This window comes from Diachasma alloeum, unplaced genomic scaffold (assembly GCF_001412515.2).
Source record: "Diachasma alloeum isolate Michigan unplaced genomic scaffold, Dall2.0 Dall_scaffold_00213, whole genome shotgun sequence".
Classification (NCBI taxonomy): domain Eukaryota; kingdom Metazoa; phylum Arthropoda; class Insecta; order Hymenoptera; family Braconidae; genus Diachasma; species Diachasma alloeum.
Genome location: NW_021680378.1, coordinates 1390972 through 1400589, shown reverse-complemented (window position 1 = coordinate 1400589; position 9618 = coordinate 1390972). Strand labels below are relative to the sequence as shown.

Genomic DNA, 9618 nt, shown 5'->3' with positions numbered 1-9618 from the left:
AATATAAAAATTTTTATAAGCAAAGAGAACCTCCAAATTTATCAAGAGCAATGGAATTAGTCTTTCCAAGAACGGAAAATATTATCGGTTACATTCTAAAAATATTACCGAAGGATGAAATTATTGAGACATAATTTTCGGAGTTTGAAAATTTCCCGCACTGTGACGCTATACCTGCTCAGTTCCCTCCTTCCCCCTCTTGGCTACTCCAGACCGGGAACAATGAGGCCCAGGTACTGTTAATACTAATGCGACTAATTGGGGTCGGGAGTAGCAGTTACTCAGAAAGTAACCGATGCCCATCCCTGCTCTCTACTAACTGGATGGCTGATCCCCTGAAGTACGGTTGAGGCAAATTGAAGCGCCCCTATTACCGGATAGGATACTAAGTTTGATGTTCATGCGCATGCGGGGCTCTGGTGGTGCGGAGTGGAGCGTGGTCATTTTACTATCAGGATTGAGAAATGTTCGTCATATTTTATTTTGTGTCAGTATTTTACTATTTCAATACTGTACGAAATTTAAAAGAAAATAGATATTCTTTATTTCATTAATGTACAATATGTGTTTGGAGACGAAAAGCAGATATGAGGATTGGAGATTGCTTAAATCTATTAGTATAGAGATCAGTGGTTCCATGGATAGCTCGGAGATCTCTGTCCAACTAATGTGCGCGTAATGTACCAGAGATTCTCTTGCGGCGCGAGTAAAGGTTCTCGGTGAAATAGCGCGAGTGCTGACGAGTTCAAGATTAAAGATCGTTGATATTTAATGAAAAAATAGTCTACGAGTATTGAGTCGGTTTCGATTAAAGGACAATCCGCAACCGATGATAAACTCGCCGATTTTCAGCCATGTTGCATGTATCTGCATGAGAGGCAAAACCTGATCGGGGCCCGATGCTTCATTCAACAACATTTTTCACTCGACATACTTTGTTCAAGGGCAAGGACGGTGATCACACTGATTCCGTAGTTGCAGTAGAATTCTTGATTCCAGTCATACTTCAATTACTAACATTGTGCTGGGGTGGTAATCTCTCTCTTATTGAGAGTGACAAATCGAGCAATTCACTTTATGAAGCACATTGTTACGAGAGAGACAAAGAATTTCGGGACAATGCGAAAATATTTCTCGGCGCTGTAAAGAATTCACTGATAATCAGCGCTGGTGGTCTCTATGATTTGTCAGCTGTTACTTTCAAAAATGTATGGAATTATTTATTCATTCCTTTCCTCATCAATAGGTATTATATTTTTCATATTCACGATTATCTATGATTACAGCTGCTCAGCAAAGCTTACTCAGGAGTGGCAGTTCTAAAAAATTTGAATGAATGAGAATTCGGTTGTGAGACAGGTCTGCCATACCATTTATACTTCTGTATACTGGATTGCTTAAACGATTCTAGTTGCGAATAATTGTAGAATTACATTCACCTAGCAATTGTATCACTTAAAATTTGTACTGAATGGACTTGGTTATTCAACTTTTCATTACATTGCATTTTGGAATTTATTCGAATTTTTACATTTATCGAATTTGTAAAATAGGGGAGAGGACGATAAGAAGAAATTATTCATCATCCTTCGAGTTTTAATTATGAGATGAAGTGGATTTATTTTCTATATGTACAGACTACGTTCAATTTCTAATTGGATTAACCCTCTGTGGTAAATCGGCATTTCGTCCATTACCCATGTTACGACACACACGAGGAACAGGGATAGAGGAAAAACGTCGTAGATGGCTTTAATATCGTCTCTTCAATCTTTTAATCACGCACTTATTTATGGAAATTTAATCGAGCTCCTTACGTACATTTGCACTGTTAAAAAATTACTCCTGAAATTTTAAGTAAAAAATCTTAAAATTTTTAACAATCACTCATTCACGTGAAACTTTCATGCATTTTGTTATTGGAAAATCAATTGAATTCTGCAGTATTCATGAAATTGCAATTTTCAGGTCCACATGATAATGAAAATGATTAAATGATTTGAAAATTCGAGCAACAATTTTCCTGAATTTTCAATCCACTGAAAATTCAGTTCGATGTGATGTTTAATTTCCGTGATGGATTCTAAAAATTCAGATGTCATTGAAAAATCAGTGATAATGGAACGTGGAAAACTCACTTATTTTGAATTTCTGACCTGAATGAGAGATTCCATGAACGAGTTGATCTTAAATTGAACACAAATTCACAACATTGAGAATTCAAATGCAATCATTGCTTAATTTTCAAAACATTTCTAACAGTGTGGGCAAACTGCGATGGATATTAATCATGTGGTGTGGGACTGTGACAAATCCATTTAAATTTTCAATATTCTGAACGTGAATTCAATTTCGGACTAAATTGGTCATGGAATTCAGGATTAATCTTGGAAATTCAATAAAATTAAGTTTTTCATGATGACTGATCATTGAATTTTCAATGACAAATTTGATTTTCAAACCTATCACGAAAATTAAGCAACAGATTGAAAATTCTCAAGACAAATTACCTGAATTTTTACGATTTTCAGTAATTTTCATTGTCGTATGAATCTGAAAAATCAAATTTCATTGAATATTGAAGAACATAGACTGATTTATCAATAACAAGATCGAAATTTCATGTAAATTATTCGTTATTAAAAATTTCAAAATTTTTTACTTTAAATTTCAAGAGTAATTTTCTAACAGTGTTCTATTCAACTATCATAAAGTAAGGTATGCAAATGGGCAGTGATGGGTTATTACGTGAGTTCCAATAATTCCTTAAAATGATATTCAAGTGTTTCAGAAGATCCAACTTGCTCACCACAACTGTAGTTTCATAGTTCATCAGCTCACAACAGATAGCTTCATAATAACGTCAAATCCATATCAAAGTGGTAGAGCACATACCATCAGATGCATTATTAAGCATTGCTATAAATGATGAAGTATCTTTATTCTCTATTCATAAGGATCCCATATTATATTCATAGGACTGTTACAGTAGCATGATTTCTATAGTGATGACGCAGAGTCCATATCACATCACATGTCTCAGTATTTCTGCGCATTTCGACAGCACAAGATCTCTCTGAAATTCGTCATGAGGAAAACAAATTCCTTTCCGCTGGGGAAAAGTTACTTGCACTTTAATTTTCAGTGTTTGAGCTGGCTTGGTAGAGAAATTACGACCGATTCTGAATGTTTGTGACGTGAATGTTGGAGTGGTTCAAGACAGGCACGCAATCATTTTTTTATCATGGAGTCATCCATGATTATTATGATGTGACATGTCGATTTGAATCATTCCACATTCTCATTCTGCTATTGGCAATTCAATGAATTTTTATAATATTCAGGGATATGGAACCCGTACGAAGGAGGACTGAAGTACTGGCTTTATCAAGTTTATTGGGTGTACGTTATTAGTGTAATAATGGCAATGAGACTAATGAACATATTGGTGCGAGGAATTAATGCCGAGAATTCAGCCCAATTTCTTCAAGAATTTTCAATGCTGGCCGTGGAAACAGCTGACACCATCAAGTATATCGCATTTTTATTTCATCGAGCTGAAGTATTGGAGTTGTCCGAGGCATTCAATTGGGAGAGACACTTGTTAGGGACTAATGAAATTAGTGAGGAAATTACCAAGGGCAAATTAACTTAATTGAAAAAGAGCTGACGTAACTGGAATATTTGAGGTGTAATAGGGTTCGTGAAAAAAAATTTCCATTTCTTCAGAGTGTCAACCTTTTCAGAATCCAAAGTCATGAATCACATGAACAATCAAATGAACCTTTGACCCCTGTGTTTGGCCCTTCAATTTTCGCTTCATTTATTTGACCCATCATATTCAATCCGTCGCATTTGGCCCTTCATATTTTTTCATGAAATTCGAAGTCTTCAGGACACTACATCCACTATACGTGTTTCGTCGGCCCTGGAACTCTATTCTTGAATCGGTGAGTGGTCAAGCATAGAGATGCGAGGTGACGTAACGAATGGGAAACCGTCCGATCACAAAAATATGACCGTCATTGACAATAAAAAAAAAAAGTCCATTCAAAGAGAATTAAAATTTAGAGAGAAAAAAATCCCGATCCGCCCAGCCGGGATTCGAACCCGGGTCTCCCAGTTACGCGCCGGGCACTCTTCCAACTAAGCTACCGGGAACCACGGAAACTCTTTCACTCCAAATTCAACTCAGCACGCCGCCTAACCACCTTTAGGCATTAAATAAATTCAAAGAGAATTAAAATTTAGAGAGTGTCATGTCTTCTCTTGTCAATAAAACGATGAGATAAAATTTTGTCATTGACAAATTATCTATATACATGCGATATGAAGGTCATTTTTTTTTCCGTGTCACAAAATTTTGTCATGTTTTGCCATGTTTCGTCACGTGATTATCCATCAGTTCATTCGCTCAGAGACAGGAGAGGTTTATTCAATGAAAAGAGTAGATTTATCAAAGACAATTAAAGAATAAATGATCAGAAATCAACATTGTCGCCATTTTCTAACTACTTCGGGGTGACATGGGATTACAGCTTCGCCAACTTTCAGACAAAATCGGAAAAGAAAATTTGGACATCTGAAGTGGCGCCACCACTTCGATGCGATATGACCGTCATAACGTAAGTCGGTCACATTTTTGTCATGTGACAGTAATTGGTGATTCGTGAGTCGGTAATGTGACATGTCACATACCCGTCATGTGACATGCTATGAAATTTGCTCGCACCTCTAACGGAGCGTATACGTTTGACTCGTATACACAATTGTGAGCGTATACGTTAGGTCGCGTTTGCTCACGCCATCACTCATGAGCACGTTCGTAACGGCATTCAAATGCCGCCAAATGAATGGTCATGTGTCTGTCATTCGTAAATCAGTTATTAGCTACTTAGTTAAAGTAGCTCTACCCCTACGGCTGGAGTCATTGAGTCTATTTCACAAAAAATACATTCTAAAAATCAGTATTTCTAGCTCTAAATTATTAAAATAAATCATAGAGGTCATGAGCATAAGTATTATCTTATATCAATTTTTTTAAAATAAAGTGCACATAAGCAGTTTTTCAATTGACTAGCTTGCAAATAACTGTGGCAACGCCGTACGATCATATGGGAAGTTGGAGACGAGCGGAGCGGGCGCCATCACATGGTCACTGTTGTCATTTCTATTCCTGTTGCCAGTATTATTAATAATAAAAAAACTAAACGATAAATCGTTATCCAACAGGTGCCAATATTTTTTATTATTTTTTTCTCGTTTTCAGAAAAAAAAATTGTATTTTAATCTTTGTTTTAACCGGAGTTGTGGTAAATTCTGCGTTTTTCACATAAGACCCTGTGTTAAATAATGGATTGTCAACATTTCCTTTTAGAAAAACTTGAACGACAATTAAATGAGGAAAAAAATTACGATTCCGAATCACACCGAGTTTTTAGGCGATTTGTTGTAGTTTTTAAAAATCTTTGAATTGAAATATAACCCCAAAAGGGTAGAGCTACTTTAATAATAACAGTGAGTTGGGAGTGAGTAACGACAGTATATAGTAATTGGCGATTATCAGGAGTCAGACGATTTATCCTGAATGACGATGGCTTATTTGCCGTTCATGTTGGAGCATATGGATGCAACAATAGAAAAGCCGGAAAACGAGACATGCCTTTGAGTGAATGAACTACTGAATCTGCCAGTTTTTAACTCAGTCCACCATCAATTTTTTTGCTGGGAGGTCATAACCTCTCGAGATTTCTTCTCTTCTCCTTCTTTGTTCATTTTGTTTTTTGCATCTCTTGGCATTCTATTACTTGTTCATCGATAATAGTATAGTGTGCCCCTAGGGAGTAAAAGTATTTTCTGACGAATGGAACGTTATAACCCGAGCCGAAGGCGAGGGTTATAATCACATGAGTCAGAAAATACTTTTACTGCCATGTGGCACACGATATTTTACGCCTCGAGGACTGAAAACCGCGATTTAACCGAGCGAAGCGAGGTTAGAATCGCGGTTTTCCGTCCCTAGAGGCAAAAAAGGAATTACGCTACACATATTCGTAGTAATTATGACATCAGGTAGCACAAATTTGGAAGGAGGAGACGACTAACCAGCGTATACGTTCACAGTTGCGTATACGAGTCGACCGGATACGCTCAACCACTCACCGATTCGCAAATAGGTTTCCTGATCAGGCAAATACTTGGCTGAGAAAAAAAATCACATTGATTATAAATTTTTCTCTTGCAGCACAGTACCGAAACACAGTGCTCACTAGTTCATTGAGTTCTTCCAAAACATTCACCATTACCATCATGATCACTCTCATCCAATACTTCACGTTTTCGTTCTACTCCGCATTCTGTGAGGCTGATTATAAAGCGGAAAGACTTCCCATAAGGTAATACAGATTAATTTCATTTAGAATAATAACTTGGATGAAATATTCATGTTTTTCCTTTTATTTTCAGTGTTGCACCGATGAAATACTGTTTCGTACTAACGAATTTCTGGGTTGCTTTCATCAGTGACTACCTAACATTCACTCTACTGGGCCTGATTGCCGTTGCTCATGATGCATTCATCATGGCTGTGATGATAAATGTCGAGGCGCAATTGAAGATACTTAATTTTCGGTTGGAACGATGTCATCTGACAAATCATCACAATCATGATGCCACCAGAAATGATGTCGATCCAGTTGTCATTCATTTCGAGTGCGTTGAAAGGTGCACTCAAAATGCACTCAATCTAAATGCAGAACTTATCAATTGTATCAAATTTCATCAACAAATTGTGAGGTAATTATCACGCTTGTGTACTTCAGAACATGAAAATTATTTTAAAATTTTTCTTTCAGGATATTGCGAATATTCAAAAAAATTTATGACAACGCCCTCCTACCCCAGCTATTCATCAGTTTATTACTAATCACCGCACTTCTATTACAGATGATTCTGGTCAGTGACCAGATAGCATTGTTCATAGCAAAAAATCGTTCTTCCACCATTATTTCAACTAGATATTTTTGTTCAAGGGCAGGGAAAGTAATAATACTGATGCCGTAGTCGCGCTAGGATTCTTGATTCCGGTTATACTGCAATTACTGACATTCTGCTGGGGTGGCAACATCATCTTGGTTGAGAGTGACAGGTCAAGCAATTCACTTTACGTGTCTCATTGGTACACCAGAGACAGAGAATTTCGAGATAATGTGAAAATATTTCTCGGTGCTATCAGAAATCCGTTGATTGTCAGGGCTGGTGGTTTGTGTGACTTGTCAGCAGTTACTTTCAAAAATGTATAGAATCATTCGATTCCTCGTTCTTTTCCCAATCTGTATTACATTTTTGTCGCACTAATGATGAGTATTTGTCATTCCAGATCATCAGCAAAGCTTATTCTGGAGTGGCAGTTCTACAAAATATGCAGAATGAATGAATGAGGATTTCCTAGTTCTCAGGAGTTACAATAGTCTCCGAGAATTGATTACGCTTCATCATTCGAACATGATAGTCTCTGAATAGAAGTGGTTGTGAGAGATATTGACTTATGCAGTTTTCAAGAGAATTTTTACTCGTTAGAAATGTTGAATAAATAGAAGATAAAGACATGGGCCTCTTTGATGACTAGACATTCAAGCTTAGTGCAAATTTGGTCTTCGTTAAAACATGGGAGGTCGTCTCGTTTTCTCGTTTAACCACCATTGAGCATTATTTTGATAGATGATAAAACATACAGGGGTTCGAGGCTATTCGACAGAAGACATGTGGCCGTTACTTTTTGGATCTTTAGTCTCTTCCTTTTTTTTTATTTCTATCAATTCCATTGATAGTAAGCTTCCGAATGGATCCGTAGCAGTTCTTTACCGTTGTGACAGGCATGCAGACATGCAGATAGGCCGTAACCACATACAAAAGGTATGAATATCTCCGATATTGCTCGCGCAATCTCCGATTGCGCCTATTCCAAATGCCAACTTTCAATATTGTAAGAGCAATAATCATACCAAATCTCAACTTGCTATCTCCATTTTTTCTCAAGTTATCGTGCGTACAAGAATGAAAACATTTTACGACGACATAACGGCAATATTTCGAAAATTTGGTATCAATGGGTATAGATATTTTTATTGATTTTGGTAGAAGCCGCCGAGACGAGTATTTTGAAACGAGAAAAAAGCAAATCCGTTGAATGGTTTCTGAGATATTTATCAAAATATATTTACACAAAAGGGTGCATATCTCAGTAACCGCTTGGCCGATTGCGCCCATCCAAAATACTAACCTTTAGTATTATAAGAGCTAGAATCGTACCAAATTTCAACTTGCTGTCTCCTTTTTTTCTCAAATTATCGTGCGTATCAAATTTTTCATGAAAAACAGAAAAACGGCAATGTCTCCAAACTCTTTTTTTTAATTGTCATTTTCCATCGCTGCGATAAGGTTGAGTATCTATCCGTCGGGCTATCTCCAAGCTCTGTATTAAAGAGTCTATATATTCTGATTAACGTACATACAGTCCATCGAGACGAGTATTTGGAAAAAAAATTGAAATCGGTGCAGTAGTTTTTGAGATATTGAGAAAAAAACGAAATTTAAACAAGTGGTTATTGGGGACGCTTAATAACAAGACGCCCTCTATGAATGCCTGCGTTAAGGGTGCACATCTACGATACACAAGCAAATGGGGGCTTGTGTGAGCGCGTGTGTGAATACCTCTTTGACGGCCATATTGGCAAAAAACAGCGCCCTCAACGATATTTCCTGTTCCCAATATCTCAGGACCTCCTGGACCGATCGGGCTGAAATAGCGCGCAAAGTTGAGCTCAATAATAGCTACAATGAGCCAAAACTTCAGATTTTTATCTACAAAATTCACCGCAGTTATGTTGAATTTTCTAAAAATTAATCACCAAAAACCCAAGTTGTCGGATACATACATACAGACATGGCCCTAAAAACATTATTCGTTCACGTTTCATAATATTCTAGACCATCTGCAATCAAAATGAGAAACTCGAAAGATCGATCAAAAACAAGTCGTCCATTCAGAAGCAAAGAAACATGGTTTGCATGTTTGAATCCAAGCCTGATTGAAATATCATAGCATTGACGGAGAAGCATTCAGAGGCAATTGCTGTAATTCCCTTCACCTTCATCATTGACCCACTGATACATTTACGTTTAGCTATACCATCTGCGATCGATGATGTGTAAGGGTACCTACGGCCGGCGACCCTTCCGATACAAAGTCATCCCCCTGTTCAAGAGATCAATCGCCTCTGATCGGCGCCAGAATTTTCATCGTCCTGTCATCGCTAGACATTTTTTCATGAATAATGAAAAAGTTGCGATCGCTAGAAAATGATGGATCACGTGCGTTCGGATATTGTCCCTCAGGTAGATACAACAACTTTTTCTCAGTTAGAGAACTTTTCATTTCCAGGCGGTGGGTAATGACAGGGAGCGATTGATCGTGAATACTCGATGATATTGGGGGATTCCCCGGGGGTCGGCACGCTGGCGGTGGATCAGCCGTGGACAGTAGCCATTGAACTGCCGCGCGGAACAGTAGTCTCTTGGAGGCTTGATACAGCTTTCACAATAATCACTTGGAGCACT

At 37.6% G+C, this 9618-nt stretch overlaps 2 protein-coding genes across 3 annotated transcripts in view; both read left to right on the top strand.

The window, feature by feature from the left end:
• LOC107037058 (odorant receptor 59b-like) overlaps nucleotides 1-1340 on the top strand; it is a 6152-nt gene extending 4812 nt beyond the window's left edge. For both annotated transcript variants that reach the window (XM_015255378.1, XM_029126036.1), the window contains exons 6-7: nucleotides 945-1208; nucleotides 1287-1340. In XM_015255378.1, the coding sequence (XP_015110864.1) occupies nucleotides 945-1208; nucleotides 1287-1340 (318 nt within the window). The remainder of the gene's footprint in view (nucleotides 1-944; nucleotides 1209-1286) is intronic.
• A 1736-nt stretch (nucleotides 1341-3076) lies between these two features.
• On the top strand, nucleotides 3077-7435 carry LOC107036994 (odorant receptor 33b). Its single transcript, XM_015255301.2, has 7 exons — nucleotides 3077-3161; nucleotides 3345-3623; nucleotides 6245-6395; nucleotides 6466-6795; nucleotides 6855-6954; nucleotides 7032-7295; nucleotides 7379-7435. The coding sequence occupies exons 1-7, from the start codon at nucleotides 3089-3091 to the stop codon at nucleotides 7433-7435; spliced, it is 1254 nt and encodes a 417-aa protein (XP_015110787.2). The 5' UTR covers nucleotides 3077-3088.
• The last annotated feature ends 2183 nt before the right edge of the window (nucleotides 7436-9618 follow it).

What these genes read in the sequence shown, in the direction of transcription:
- LOC107036994 (XM_015255301.2), top strand. Translation starts at nt 3,089, where the DNA reads ATGAGGAAAACAAATTCCTTTCCGCTGGGGAAAAGTTACTTGCACTTT. An exon ending in GTTAGGGACTAATGAAATTA is followed by an intron (nt 3,624 to 6,244) that starts GTGAGGAAATTA and finishes TTTCTCTTGCAG; the next exon opens with CACAGTACCGAAACACAGTG. An exon ending in GCGGAAAGACTTCCCATAAG is followed by an intron (nt 6,396 to 6,465) that starts GTAATACAGATT and finishes TTTTATTTTCAG; the next exon opens with TGTTGCACCGATGAAATACT.